Source organism: Oncorhynchus keta, chromosome 22 (genome assembly GCF_023373465.1).
Source record: "Oncorhynchus keta strain PuntledgeMale-10-30-2019 chromosome 22, Oket_V2, whole genome shotgun sequence".
NCBI lineage: Eukaryota > Metazoa > Chordata > Actinopteri > Salmoniformes > Salmonidae > Oncorhynchus > Oncorhynchus keta.
This window is the reverse complement of record NC_068442.1, coordinates 22,286,497-22,302,718: the sequence shown is the minus strand read 5'-3', so window position 1 is coordinate 22,302,718 and position 16,222 is coordinate 22,286,497. Positions and strand designations below refer to the sequence as shown.

The window sequence follows — 16,222 nt, the reverse complement described above, 5'->3', positions numbered from 1 at the left end:
ACTGCCCAAGCGGCACCAGGGAATCAAGAATTTTGTAGGTTTTTCCAACACTTGTAGGCATTAAAACTAAAGGATTTACCTAAAGACCAGAGGGACCTCAAGAGTTTACCAATCATGCGAGCGGGTTTGGTAGCTCATTCTGTTATACGTTAGCAAGGAGGTTAGGTAAGTTGGAAGCTTGTGTAGTAGAGCTTTGCAAACAAAAAGGGAATAATTAAGTGATCTACGGGACTTCAATGAGGCCCAGCCAACCTCTTGATACAGGATGCAGTTGTGAGTATTAAAACTGTCACCTGTGATAAAGTGAAGAGCACTATGATAAATGGCATCCAAAGGTTTAAGTGTAGTGGCTGCAGTAATCTGATAAATAGTGTCCCCATAGTTAACTGGCAGGAAAGTTGACTGTATAATCTGCTTCCTGCTATTTAGAGAGAGGCAACATCTATTTCTAAAAAAGAAGCCCACTTTAAATTTTAGCTCTTTAACTCGCTCATCCATTATTTAATGAGCATGAATTGTTTGTCAATTCAAATCCCCAGATACTTATAGGACGGTACCCGATCGATGGGAGAAGCATCCAATGAGTAAATGTGTAGTTCATCTGAAACATTAGAGAACTAGAGAATTAGAGAACAACATATATTTAGTCTTTCCCAGTGAAGGACACGCTCTGTCCTGCTCCACTTCACCTGTCTGTCCTTACTCATTCTATATGTGTTTCATCTGGAGGTGTGTGTGAGCCCCACATACGCGTGTTTTCGCATCATGTGTGTCGGCTCACGTTAGCATGCGTGCCTGTGTGTGTTTGTACACGTGCATGCATTTAAGAGCTGTAACTGCCTGGATTAGATAATTACATGAAGCGTGTATGGGCACTGGCATAACACCACTGCCACATCCCCTCTGTCTCTACCATAAAGATCTAATAGCACAAAACACACACACACACATTGTTTGATATCAATGATGCTACCAGAACAACCAGACTAATCTCAATCCTAATAGCACCTAGAGATCTAATACCTTTTAAAACAAACCTTAACTCTGCTTGTACCATATATATATCTAATGGTAGCACAACCAAGAGACTGGATCTAAAATCTGAAAAGTAAACAGAAACTATCTGTCTCTACCAAGATATCTAATACTATAAAGACACTCTCTGTCTCTAGATGTAACGCTACTAAAAACAGATGCTGAAATAACAAAAAACAGAATCCCCATCACTGGCATTTAGAAAGCCCTGTAGGTGTTTGAAGTAACTTAAACCTTGACATATAACTCCATAGAAGTTATGTCTGAGGAGATGGTGAGGGTAGCCAGGAGTATTCTCCTCTCCTCAGTGCAAGAGAAAATGGCAGCTCCAATTTGGGAAAGGGAGGAATACAGAGGGTCTCATTTGATCATATAAACCACCTGTGTGCTAGACTGCTCTGCCTGACACTATGAAGCTTTAGGGGGTTTCCTAACACACTACAGACCCTGTCTCATCCAATTCTGTGCTTCAGGGCCCAGGGGAAGTGGCCCTCTCTGGGGTGGTAGATTCTGACTCTGGTCCTTCACCTCCAGACCTGGGCTCCAGAGCTGTAGACATGACAGAAGGAACACCTAACGGGTTTGATTAGAGAGAAAATACACAGAGTAAACAAATATTAAGAACACATGCTTTTTCTATGACATAGACCAGTGTTACTCACAAGTTTTGCTAAAGGGGCCACTTTGGGTTGAGACAATCATTCAGAGGGCCACACAGATCTTTAGTTTATTGTATTTTTTCTTCCAACATGATCAACTATCAATTGAGAGCTAATTCTGAGCAATAGAGCACATGCAATTGATTACTCAGTGTGTGTGTCACGCCCTGACCTCGAAGATCCTTTTTATGTCTCTATTTTGGATTGGTCAGGGTGTGAGTTGGGGTGGGCATTCTATGTTTTGTGTTTCTATGAATTTCTATGTTTGTTTCTATGGTTCTCAATCAGGGACAGCTGTCTATTGTTGTCTCTGATTGGGAACCATACTTAGGTACCCTTTTTCCCACCTGTGTTTGTGGGAACTTAACTTTGTTTGATGGCACATAGCCTGAAGCTTCACGGTTTGTTTGTGTATTGTTTAGTCGGTGTCATTTTGAGATAAAATTTTGAGAGAAAATGTACTCTTACCACGCTGCACCTTGGTCCAGTTCCTTCAACAGCGTGTGTGTGGGCACTGGCATGGGCCGTTGCGTGTGTGTGTGAACCATGTGTTCAATCACTATTAAACTTCCCCATCCTCATCAAACTCATGGTCCAGTGACACACTACTTCCACTTTAAGATAAATAACTAAGAGATAAAGGCAGAAGGATGATGTTCCCCCTAGTTACTGACCTGCTGCCCGTTTTGCATTATTCCCCAAATAGTTAAGGTTAGGATTTGTGGACTGTAAGCTGATGCTAGATATGTGCCCAAGGACAGCCTCTACCCAGGGTCAGATAAAGACAACACTTCCGCTTCCTGTCTGATGAAAGGAATTCTTCCCCTCAGGACAGCTGATAGGCTGGGCTGTGAGGATCAAATAACCCTTTCAGTAATCACAACATCTTTCCCAGAAATCCAAGTTCTTACCAATGCTCTTCTGGGAGAAGCTTTAGAATGTTACTAATGTTCTCTCTGATATACAGTATCTTTATCTAGGTCAGACACTATCTAGGTCAGACACTCTGTAATTCAAAATGTATCTTCAAGTTCATATAACATATGATACAACAAAGCATGAACCATGTACTAGATATATTTCCATTAATACCTTAGGTTCTGTCTCTGATTCACCTGGCTTGTATTACTCTGCTTTACTGTAAATGCTGTTGAAAGATGAGATAATTACTTTAACTTTCTGACCATATCTAAAATGCATGGTGACTGCAAGGGGCTGTTAGCCTACATTCATTATTAGCCTATATTGGAGCTTAAAGTTCATCAGTGTTCACATCACTAAGGAATTACCTTGGTCCACACACACCCAAACAGCACGACAACACCTCTTTCCCCCTCAGGAGGCTGAGCACTTGTTGGCTGCTTTTCCTTCACTCTGCGGTCCAACTCATCCCAAACCATTTCAATTGGATTCAGGTTGGGTGATTGTGGAGGCCAGGTTATCTGATGCAGCATTCCATCACTCTCCTTCTTGGTCAAATAGCCCTTACACAGCCTGGAGATGTGTTGTCATTGTCCTGTTGAAAAACAAATGATAGTCCCACAATCGGCAAACCAGATGGGATCGCTGCAAAATGCTGTGGTAGCCATGCTGGTTAAGTGTGCCTTGAATTCTAAATAAATCACAGACAGTGTCACCAGGAAAGCACCGCCACACCATCACACTTCATCCTCCATGCTTCACGGTTAAGTGTGCCTTTATCTTGGCCAGGTCGCAGTTGTAAATGAGAACTTGTTCTCAACTACCCTACCTGGTTAAATAATCACCCGACCTGATCCGAATTGAAATGGTTTGGGATGAGTTGGATGCGGAAATCATCTGTTCACCTACTCTACGTCTCATAGCGGTTGGAACCAATCATTTCAAATTTGGACTCATCAGACCAAAGGACAGATACCACCGATCTAATGTCCATTGCTCATGTTTCTTGGCCCAAGCACGTCTCTTCTTATTATTGGTGTTCTTTAGTAGTGGTTTCTTTGCATTAATTCGACCACGAATGCCTGATTCACGCAGTTTCCTCAGAACAGTTGATGTTGAGATGTGTCTGTTACTTGAACTCTGTCAAGCCTCTATTTGAGCTGCAATGTCTGAGGCTGAATTTATCCTCTGCAGCAGAGGTAACTCTGGGTCTTCCTTTCCTGTGGTGGTCTTCATGAGATTCAGTTTCATCATAGCGCTCGATGGTTTTTGCAACTGCACTTGAAGAAACTTTAGAAGTTCTTGGAATGTTCTGTATTGAATGACCTTCATGTCTAGTTGAAATAATGCCAGTAATGTGCAAAGCTGTCATCAAAGCAAAGGGTGGCTACTTTAAAGAATCTCAAATCTCAAATATATTTTGATTTGTTTAACACTTTTTTGGTTACTACATGATGCCATGTGTTATATCATAGTTTGATTTCTTCAAAATTATTCTACAATGTAGAACATAGTAAAAAAAATAAGAAAAACCCTTGAATGAGTAGATGTGTCCAAACTTTTGACTGGTACTGTATATATATTTACAAACAAAGATATGGAGGATTGGAAATTATGTAGACAATTACATTGATGGAAGCCGCAATATGTTGCAATATTAAAGCTGATCAACCACCTACAAGATATATATATATTCCCATCATCATTATTATTTGGTAGTACTCACAGAGGCTCTATGCAGCAGCAACAACAGGCTCTCTGATGTAATTTCACCTCTCCGTTAACTGTTGGCACGCAGACCGCGGCAAAACCAAAAATATTTCAAAGGATCGTCTTTGGCAAAATGTCATCCTAAGTTCTGTTATTTTTTACTTTGAAATCTGCTGGGTCTCCAATATGATTCCACTCACTTTTTAACTGGGTAGTCTATTTCTTATTCCACTCACTTTTTAACTGGGTAGTCTATTTCTTATTCCACTCACTTTTTAACTGGGTAGTCTATTTCTTATTCCACTCACGTTTTAACTGGGTAGTCTATTTCTTATTCCACTCACTTTTTAACTGGGTAGTCTATTTCTTATTCCACTCACTTTTTAACTGGGTAGTCTATTTCTTATTCCACTCACTTTTTAACTGGGTAGTCTATTTCTTATTCCACTCACTTTTTTGTTATTCCACTCACTTTTTTGTTGGTCTTGACTCTTGACTAGGAGGCCTGTTCAATAATTTCACAGCAGAATTACCTTTCGTAAGGCTTGCTCGCTAACGTTTCGGTTTGGTTTGCTAACTAGCTAGTGACATCATTCAAAATAGCACACAAATTTTGTAATAACATAAGCTAATTAGTTATGAAATGGCAGCCCTAAGGATATAAAGTTGAGGATGATGAAAATGTAATATTCAACTTCAAGCTTTACCTGACAAACATGGGGCTTCAGATTTTATTTGAAAGACAATCCCGGAACATGTATGAACCCCATAAACTTTCCCCAGGTGAAGCATCCCAGAATCTGATTGCGCCCTCTCCTGGCAAGGATACATTTTACAGTGCCACCTTCTACATTAGACAAGGACAGTTTTTCTATTTCTCTAGTTCAACAGCAGGTAGCCTGCTCATGCAGACTCAGAGGTACATATCATCAGGCTCTGTATCACCCAGGGTCTTTATCTTGTCTTTACATCATTTGTTTTATAGAGGGTTTCATTTGTGGGTATTCATTCAGCACACACACATGTAAGCAACCAGGAGACCCATGAGACAGCTCACAATTGGCCCAGTGTTGTTAGGGTTAGGGAAAGGATTGGCATGTCCCATCGCGTGTGGTGGGCTGGGTGAATGCACGCTGACTTCCGTCAGCAGTTGTACGTGTTTCCATCCGACACTTTGGTGCAGCTGGCTTCCAGGTTAAGCGAGCAGTGTGTCAAGAAGCAGTGTGGCTTGTCAGGGCCGTGTTTCAGAGGACGCATGGCTCTCGACCTTTGCCTCTACCGAGTCCATACGGGAGTTGCAGCTATGGGACAAGACTGTAACTACTAATTGGATATCACAAAGTTTTAAAAACACACAAAAAAATGCATAAACTGACCAGGTGAATCTAGGTGAAATGTACAGTATGATCCCTTATTGATGTCACTTGTTAAATCCACTTCAAACAGTGTAGATGAAAAGGAGGACACAGGTCAATTAAAGAAGGATTTTTAAGCCTTGAGACAATTGAGACATGGAATGTGTATGTGTGCCACACACCGGTTTGTGTCAAGAATAAATAGGCAGATAAATATTTGTTTTGTGTTTCTGACCTACTGGTTTACCTTTTTTTGTGGCAACAGGTCACAAATGTTGCTGATGGTATTGCACACTGTGATATTTCACCTTACAGATACGGGAGTTTGTCAAACTTTGATTGGAATTTTTTTGTGGGTTTGTGCAATTCTATGGTCGTACATTTGGCAGGAGGTTAAAAATTGCATCTCGGTTTCCATATAATGTTCTCTCTCTCTCTCTCTCTCTCTCTCTCTCTCTCTCTCTCTCTCTCTCTCTCTCTCTCTCTCTCTCTCTCTCTCTCTCTCTCTCTCTCTCTCTCTCTCTCTCTCTCTCTCTCTCTCTCTCTCTCTCTCTCTCTCTCTCTCTCTCTGTACAGAGCTATGGGAGTTGAACAGGACATGGGTGTTCCAGGGACCAGGTCCCTCCCTGCAAACCCAGACCATGATGTTGGACGAGGCCCACGAGAGGCTGTATGTAGGGGCTAAGAACACCCTGTACTCCCTCAGCCTGGAGAGAGTTAACCACCAACACAGAGAGGTAGGCCTGTCTGTCTGTCTGTCTGTCTGTCTGTCTGTCTGTCTGTCTGTCTGTCTGTCTGTCTGTCTGTCTGTATGTGCGTGTGTGTGTGGAGGTGATTTGAAAACTTGCCCCTCCAGGTCAGTAGGTTACCCAAACAGAGTGTATATATTTGTGTCTTTATTATGTTACTAAAGTTTGGACACAGAGTCCTTCCATAAAGAGCACGGCTGGACACAGAGAGGAGAGAGATACTGCCATATGCCCAGTCTCAAATCCCAACTTTCCTTAACATCTCATAGGCTACGTGAAATTTTTTCCATAATGTATTACTAATATTTCTCCAGCACTATACACACGTGTAATAATAATTATTGGCCAATAGAGTCGGTGGGACTGGCTGTCACATCTGACTGTTTCCCTGAGGTGGTTGAAGTAGTAAATAATTGTGTTATAATGAGGTGTTAGGAACTTCAGTTCTGTTTAATTATGTTAGACAATGACATACAGAGGAGGACAACTGACTATGGAACATATCTGTAATGCAGATTTCTAAGTGTAAAGTAATGTGATTATTATTGTCCATTTCCTACTGAGTTATATGAGGTCTTGGGGATGTTTATTGTTATATTTTAATCTGTTCTCTTGAAATTCCATAGTATCACTGATAATATATTTAATAATATACTTAATGATGATAAAGAGTGATTTGGGGTTGATGTTTTCCATACAAACATGTAGCTGTGTCCTAACTTGACCCTTTTGAATTACAAAGATTCACTATGTTTACTAAACTCTTAGAATTAGTGGTTCTTCAAGGAACCATTGCTAGTAAATGGTTCATTTGTGCACCTTTGGTGAGGTGAGGGGATCTTGGAGGAATCTATTTCGTATTTGGGATTTTATTAGGATCCCCATTAGCCGTTGCAAAAGCAGCAGCTACTGTCACGATGTTCGTAATAATAATGGTCGGACCAAGGTATGTGGAGTTCCACATATTTTAATGAAAGTCAAACTTTAAGCAAATACAAAACAAAATAAAGAATAAACAAACCGTGATGACAATGGAGTGCTAACCAGCAACTAAACATGAACAATATCCCATAACCCACAGGTGGAAAAAATGCAACCTAAGGATGATCCCTATTTAGAGACAACAATTACCAGCTGCCTCTAATTGGGAATCATACACAAACACCAACATAGACAAATAAACCTAGAACCCCACATAGAAATAATAAACTAGACTAAACACCCCCAGTCACGCCCTGACCTACTCTACCATAGACAATACAGGCTTTCTATGGTCAGCACACAAAATATGAAACATAACATAATACAGAACATCAATAAACAAGAACAGCTCAAGGATAGAACTACATATTTTTTTAAAGGCAAATGTAGCCTACATATCAATACATACACACAGACTATCTTGGTCAAAGAGGGGTGAGGCATTGTGCCGTGATGTGTTGCTTTGTCTGTTTTTTAAACCAGGTTTGCTGTTTATTTGAGCAATATGAGATGGAAGTTCCTTGCAATAAGGGCTCTATATAATACTGTATGCTTTCTTGAATTTGTTTTGAATTTGGGGACTGTGAAAAGACCCCTGGTGACATGTCTGGTGGGTTAGGTGTGTGTGTCAGAGCTGTGTGTAAGTTGACTGCAAACAATTTGGGATTTCCAGCACATTAATGTTTCTTATAAAAATAAAAAGTGATGCAGTCACTTCAACTCTTAGCCAAGAGAGACTGTCATGCATAGTATTTATATCAGACCTCTGATTACAATAAAGAGAAAAACGTGTCACTCTGTTCTGGGCCAGCTGCAGTTTAACTAGGTCTTTCCTTGCAGCAGTGGACCACACAACTGGACAATAATCAAGATTAGACAAATCTAGAGCCTGCAGATCTTGCTTTTTGGTGTGTGGTGTCAAAAAAGCAGAGCATCTCTTTATTATGAACAGACCTCTCCCCATGGTTACAACCATTGAATTTATATATTTTGGCCATGACAGTTTAAAATCTAAGGTAACACCAAGTAATTTAGTCTCCTCAACTTGTTCAACAGCCACACCATTCATTACCAGATTCAGCTGAGGTCTACACCTTAATAATAATGATTTGTACCAAATACAATGTTCTTAGTTTTATAGATGTTCAGGGCCAGTTTATTACTGGCCACCCATTCCAAAACAGACTGCAACTCTTTGTTAAGGGTTTCAGTGACTTCATTAGCTGTGGTTGCTGATGCGTATATGGTTGAATCATCAGCATACATGGACAGACATGCTTTGTTTAATGCCAGTGGCAGGTCATTGGTAAAAATAGAAAAGAGTAGAGGGCCTAGAGAGCTGCCGTGTGGTACACCACACTTTACATGTTTGACATTAGAGAAGCTTCCACTAAAGAAAACCCGTTGAGTTCTATTAGATAGATAGCTCTGAATCTACAATATGGCAGAGGTTGAAAAGCCATAGCACATACGTTGTTTTCAACAATATGTTACGATCAATAATATCAAAGGCTGCACTGAAATTTAACTGTACCGCTTCCACAATCTTCTTATTATCAATTTCTTTGAACCAATCATCAATCATTTGTGTCAGTGAGGTACGTGTTGAGTGCCCTTTTCTATGAGCATGCTGAAAGTCTGTTGTTAATTTGTTTACAGAAAAATAGCATTGTATTTGGTCAAAAACAATTTTTTCCAACAGTTTGCTAAGAGCTGGCAGCAAGCTTATAGGTCTGCTGTTAGAAACAGTAAAGGCTGTTTTACCGCTCTTGGGTAGCATAATTACTTTGGCTTCTCTCCAGGCCTGAGGACAAAGATGTTCCTCTAGGCTCAGATTAAAAATATGACAGATAGGAGTGGCTATAGAGTCAGCTACCATCCTCAGTCGCTTTCCATCTAATTTGTCAATGCGGGAGGTTTGTCATTATTGATCGATAACAATAAACTTTCCATCTCTCGCACACTAACTTTACAAAATTCAAACGTGCAATTGCTTTTCTTTCATTATAGTTTTTTATGCATGAAAACAATTGCTCACTGTTCGTTGTTGGCATTTCCTGCCTATGTTTGCCCACTTTACCAATGAAGTGATCATTAAAAAAATTGGAAATATCATATGGTTTTGTGATGAATAAGTCATCTGATTCGATGAAAGATGGAGTTGAATTTTCCTTTTTACCCATCATTTAATTTAAATTACTCCAAAGCTTTTTCCATCACTCTTTATTTCATTAATCTTAGCACCATAATACATTTTCTTCTACTTTTTGTTGAGGTTAGTAACATAATTTCTCAATTTGCAGTAAGTCAGACAGTCAGATGTGCAGCCAGTCTTATTAGCCACTCCTTTTGCCCCATCTTTTTCAACCATACAGTTTTTCAACTCCTCATCAATCCATGGAGCCTTAACAGTTATAACAGTCAGTTTCTTAACAGGTGCATGTTTATCAATATTTGGAAGAAGCAAATTTATAAAATCTGCAAGTGCAGCGTTTGGATGCTCCTCATTAATCACATCAGACCCACAAATATCTTTAACATCATCCACATAAGAGTCACAGCAAAATATTTTGTACAATCTCTTATACACTATTTTAGTTCCAGCTGTTGGAACTTTGGCTTTCCTGGATATAGCCACTATATTGTGATCCCTGCATCCAATCAGTTTGGATACAGCTTTAGAACAAAGTTCTATAGTAATAGTAAAAATGTGATCGATACATCTTGATGATCTTGTTCCTGTAGTGTTTGTAAACACCCTGTTAGGTTGATTAATAACCTGAACCAGATTACAGGCACTGGTTACAGTAAGACACTTCCTCTTGAGCAGACAGCTTGATGAAAACCAGTCATTATTTAGGTCCCCAAGAAAGTAGACCTCTCTGTTTACATCACATACATCATCAAGCATTTCACACATATTAGTTACATACCTAAAATGCCTTCAACCTCAACTCTGAACCTCAAAGCTAGTTCCACTGCTCTTTTCATTGTTCCCCTTTAATCAGGGACTGATTTAGATCTGTGACACCAGGTGTGTGCAATTAATTATCAGATATTTTTTTTTATTTTTTTTATTTCACCTTTATTTAACCAGGTAGGCTAGTTGAGAACAAGTTCTCATTTGCAACTGCGACCTGGCCAAGATAAAGCATAGCAGTGTGAACAGACAACACAGAGTTACACATGGAGTAAACAATTAGCAAGTCAATAACACAGTAGAAAAAAATGGGCAGTCTATATACAATGTGTGCAAAAGGCATGAGGAGGTAGGCGAATAATACAATTTTGCAGATTAACACTGGAGTGATAAATGATCAGATGGGCATGTATAGGTAGAGATATTGGTGTGCAAAAGAGCAGAAAAGTAAATAAATAAAAACAGTATAAAAACAGTATGGGAATGAGGTAGGTGAAAAAGGGTGAGCTATTTACCTATAGACTATGTACAGCTGCAGCGATCGGTTAGCTGCTCGGATAGCTGATGTTTGAAGTTGGTGAGGGAGATAAAAGTCTCCAACTTCAGCGATTTTTGCAATTCGTTCCAGTCACAGGCAGCAGAGTACTGGAACGAAAGGCGGCCAAATGAGGTGTTGGCTTTAGGGATGATCAGTGAGATACACCTGCTGGAGCGCGTGCTACGGATGGGTGTTGCCATCGTGACCAGTGAACTGAGATAAGGCGGAGCTTTACCTAGCATGGACTTGTAGATGACCTGGAGCCAGTGGGTCTGGCGACGAATATGTAGTGAGGGCCAGCCGACTAGAGCATACAAGTCGCAGTGGTGGGTGGTATAAGGTGCTTTAGTGACAAAACGGATGGCACTGTGATAGACTGCATCCAGTTTGCTGAGTAGAGTGTTGGAAGCCATTTTGTAGATGACGTCGCCGAAGTCGAGGATCGGTAGGATAGTCAGTTTTACTAGGGTAAGCTTGGCAGCGTGAGTGAAGGAGGCTTTGTTGCGGAATAGAAAGCCGACTCTGGATTTGATTTTTGATTGGAGATGTTTGATGTGAGTCTGGAAGGAGAGTTTGCAGTCTAGCCAGACACCTAGGTACTTATAGATGTCCACATATTCAAGGTTGGAACCATCCAGGGTGGTGATGCTAGTCGGGCATGCGGGTGCAGGCAGCGATCGGTTGAAAAGCATGCATTTGGTTTTACTCGCGTTTAAGAGCAGTTGGAGGCCACGGAAGGAGTGCTGTATGGCATTGAAGCTCGTTTGGAGGTTTGATAGCACAGTGTCCAATGACGGGCCAAAAGTATATAGAATGGTGTCGTCTGCGTAGAGGTGGATCAGGGAATCGCCCGCAGCAAGAGCAACATCATTGATATATACAGAGAAAAGAGTCGGCCCGAGAATTGAACCCTGTGGCACCCCCATAGAGACTGCCAGAGGACCGGACAGCATGCCCTCTGATTTGACACACTGAACTCTGTCTGCAAAGTAATTGGTGAACCAGGCAAGGCAGTCATCCGAAAAACCGAGGCTGTTGAGTCTGCCGATAAGAATTTGGTGATTGACAGAGTCGAAAGCCTTGGCGAGGTCGATGAAGACGGCTGCACAGTACTGTCTTTTATCGATGGCGGTTATGATATCATTTAGTACCTTGAGTGTGGCTGAGGTGCACCCGTGACCGGCTCGGAAACCAGATTGCACAGCGGAGAAGGTACGGTGGGATTCGAGATGGTCAGTGACCTGTTTGTTGACTTGGCTTTCGAAGACCTTAGATAGGCAGGGCAGGATAAATAATAATAATAATATATGCCATTTAGCAGACACTTTTATCCAAAGCGACTTACAGTCATGTGTGCATACATTCTAAGTATGGGTGGTCCCGGGAATCGAACCCACTACCCTGGCGTTACAAGCGCCATGCTCTACCAACTGAGCTACAGAAGGACCACATGGATATAGGTCTATAGCAGTTTGGGTCCAGGGTGTCTCCCCCTTTGAAGAGGGGGATGACTGCGGCAGCTTTCCAATCCTTGGGGATCTCAGACGATATGAAAGAGAGGTTGAACAGGCTGGTAATAGGGGTTGCGACAATGGCGGCAGATAGTTTCAGAAATAGCGGGTCCAGATTGTCAAGCCCAGCTGATTTGTACGGGTCCAGGTTTTGCAGCTCTTTCAGAACATCTGCTATCTGGATTTGGGTAAAGGAGAACCTGGAGAGGCTTGGGTGAGGAACTACGGGGGGCGGAGCTGTTGGCCGAGGTTGGAGTAGCCAGGCGGAAGGCATGGCCAGCCGTTGAGAAGTGCTTATTGAAGTTTTCGATAATCATGGATTTATCGGTGGAGACCGTGTTTCCTAGCCTCAGTGCAGTGGGCAGCTGGGAGGAGGTGCTCTTGTTCTCCATGGACTTCACAGTGTCCCAGAACTTTTGGAGTTGGAGCTACAGGATGCAAACTTCTGCCTGAAGAAGCTGGCCTTAGCTTTCCTGACTGACTGCGTGTATTGGTTCCTGACTTCCCTGAACAGTTGCATATCACGGGGCTATTCGATGCTATTGCAGTCCGCCACAGGATGTTTTTGTGCTGGTCGAGGGCAGTCAGGTCTGGAGTGAACCAAGGGCTGTATCTGTTCTTGGTTCTGCATTTTTTGAACGGAGCATGCTTATCCAAAATGGTGAGGAAGTTACTTTTAAAGAATGACCAGGCATCCTCAACTGACGGGATGAGGTCAATGTCCTTCCAGGATACACGGGCCAGGTCGATTAGAAAGGCCTGCTCACAGAAGTGTTTTAGGGAGCGTTTGACAGTGATGAGGGGTGGTCGTTTGACTGCGGCTCCGTGGCGGATACAGGCGATGAGGCAGTGATCGCTGAGATCCTGGTTGAAGACAGCGGAGGTATATTTGAAGGGCCAGTTGGTCAGGATGACGTCTATGAGGGTGCCCTTGTTTACAGAGTTAGGGTTGTACCTGGTGGGTTCCTTGATGATTTGCGTGAGATTGAGGGCATCTAGCTTAGATTGTAGGACTGCCGGGGTGTTAAGCATATCCCAGTTTAGGTCACCTAACAGAACAAACTCTGAAGCTAGATGGGGGGCGATCAATTCACAAATGGTGTCCAGGGCACAGCTGGGAGCTGACGGGGGTCGGTAGCAGGCGGCAACAGTGAGAGACTTGTTTCTGGAGAGAGTAATTTTCAAAATTGTTTTGGTTATCCATGTCTTATTAAATTAAACTAGCGGGCTCCGGACATCATAGAGTAAGAGTGAAATAACCCTGCTATGATGTATTAATTAAAGGAAAATTCTATCCCAAACTATCTTTTGATATTTGTTTCATTAGTCCATTGTTGACATAGTCATACATGGATGACTATCATACATGGATCATACATGGATGATTTCTATATTTTGAAAGGTACATATCTTGAAAGCTTGATAGCTGACAACAAAATAGTTTAGAAAAATGTCTATCTTTGATAAGCTACCCATGAAAGTTCTGAAAATAGCCCACATTAAAACAGTACCAGTCAAAAGTTTGGACAGACCTACTCATTTAAGGGTCCTTCTTTATTTTGCAGCAGGCCTGATTCACACAGTCTGAACAGGTGATGTTGAGATCTGTCTGTTACTTGAACTCTGTGAAGCATTTATTTGGGCTGCAATTTCTGAGAATGGTCATTCTAAGGAACTTATCCTCGGCGGCAGAGGTACCTCTGGGTCTTCCTTTCCTGTGGCGGTCCTTACGAGAGCCAATTTGATCACAGCGTTTGATGGTTTTTGCGACTGCACTTGAAGAAACTCTTGACTTTTTCCGCATTGAATGCCCTTCATGTCTTAAAATAAGGATGGACTGTCGTTTCTCTGTGCTTATTTGATATGTTCTTGCCATAATATGGACTTGGTCTTTTAACTTCTGTATACCACCTCTACCTTGTTACAACACAAATGAACTTTTAACAAGGCACACCTATTAATTGAAATGCATTCCAGGTGACTACCTCATGAAGATGGTTGAGAGAATGCCAAGTGTGCAAAGATGTCATAAAAAGAAAAGAGTGGCTACTTTGAAGAATCTAAAATCTAACATTTATTTTGATATGTTTAACACTTCTTTTTCTTTATCAAAATGCGTTTTTTTGGCAGAAATGCCTTTTCGAACACATGCCTTAATAATAAACTTGCATACCATATGTAAATACGAATTCAATTCAATTACAAGCCTATTTGGTTTCGCCAAAGAAAAGTAATGCAACCTTCCCACTAGCCATGATTGGCTGAGATAATGAGTGTGCTTGACATGCCGAGAGATGATAGCATATAGCACCCTTCTGTCTATTTGATCTGGTCAGTACAGTGGTTGCCAACTAAACTTTTTGAGATTATGCTGCAGGATTTAGAGGTAATTTGTTGTTTAGTAGAGTACCCTGTGTCACTGCTTCATTGCTCCAGACCAGCGCAAGGGAAGTTAAAGTACTGATGGTGCTTTTGGGTCCCAAGGTGCTAATGTGTCTCTAACTGACAATGAATGGGCAACATAAACCAGATAGAATGATAATTATGCACAACTTCAAAATTGCATTTCAATGAACTGAATGAGGAGGATGAAGAAGGTGATTGAATTTAGAACAATAGTTTAAGAATTGCTATTCCTCTGTCCTGCATACGCACCTGGAAAAATACACTTATTTTTGTTTCTACTTGTCAGTAGAAACAAAACTAAAACTAAAACTGTTGTTACACTAAGGTTTTTATTCTAAGAGAAATGAAAATGTTCAATTATATTCCATGATATTCTTAAGAAATATGTGTTGACTGAATATAAACAAGTGATGTCTGCTAAATAATCAATTTGAAGGCACAGTCATATAGCCTACATAAAGCTGAGTGACTCACTCATTCATGGCTTTGGATCAAAATAAATAAGTACCAACATTCTTAGTCTTTAATAAAGAAATGTTTTGGTTATCCTGACCTGGTCATCATGTACTGTATTATAATAGCCCATTACAGGTTATTAGCAGGACAATAGACTCTTACCAACACCTCTCTGTATGTTGATACCTTGTGCAAGGCAATTGATCAGCATGACTTTGGTGCTGGATGCTCCCGAGTGGCGCAGCGGTCTAAGATACTGCATCACATTGCAAACTACGTTCCTACAGATGCTGGCTTGATGCTCATGCCGGATGTGACCTGGAGAGATAACAAACTGAATTGATTTACAAATTAATAAGAATGTCTGACCCCATTTTCAAGAATGGCCTTTTTACTCACTCACTTTATGTTATCTCTGTTTGGGTATTGGTTATCTCCATTTGGGTATTGGTTAGACTACAATTAAGGTGTGGAAATGTTAGGATTATTTTGCTCTTACTGTAGTACTGTAGCCTAGTCCTGACGGGTCTCGTTGTACAGCACTATTATGGGCTATTTGCAGGACAATAGACTCTTACCAAGAGGGAGGGTAGGGGGAGAATTGTATCGACAAATGTATTTCTTAGTTAGGTTGACTGTATCACAACAGGTCGTGATTGGAAGTCCCTTTGGGTGGCGCACAATTGGCCCAGTATCGTCCATCTTTGGCCGGTGTAGGCCGTCATTGTAAATAAGAATTGATTCTTAACTAACTTGCCTAGTTAAATGAAGGTCACATTGTACAGCGCCATATTTTCCTAATGGAAACCCTGAGGGTTTTGTTTTTCGTCTTTCTTTGAATATTAATCAAATTAATTAAGCTACATTTCTTACAAAAAAAAGGTTTTATGAGCCGACGGCAGGCTTTTAGTTTCTCTCCCTCTAAAAACAGAAATAAATCATTATAAATAACAAACTGGCTTCATTTAGAAATGATTAAGA

At 41.0% G+C, this 16,222-nt stretch overlaps 1 protein-coding gene across 3 annotated transcripts in view; it reads left to right on the top strand.

Moving 5' to 3' along the window:
• sema3e (sema domain, immunoglobulin domain (Ig), short basic domain, secreted, (semaphorin) 3E) overlaps positions 1 to 16,222 on the top strand; it is a 60,918-nt gene that overhangs the window by 26,613 nt on the left and 18,083 nt on the right. For all 3 annotated transcript variants that reach the window (XM_052474902.1, XM_052474901.1, XM_052474900.1), the window contains exon 2: positions 6,257 to 6,417. In XM_052474902.1, the coding sequence (XP_052330862.1) occupies positions 6,257 to 6,417 (161 nt within the window). The remainder of the gene's footprint in view (positions 1 to 6,256; positions 6,418 to 16,222) is intronic.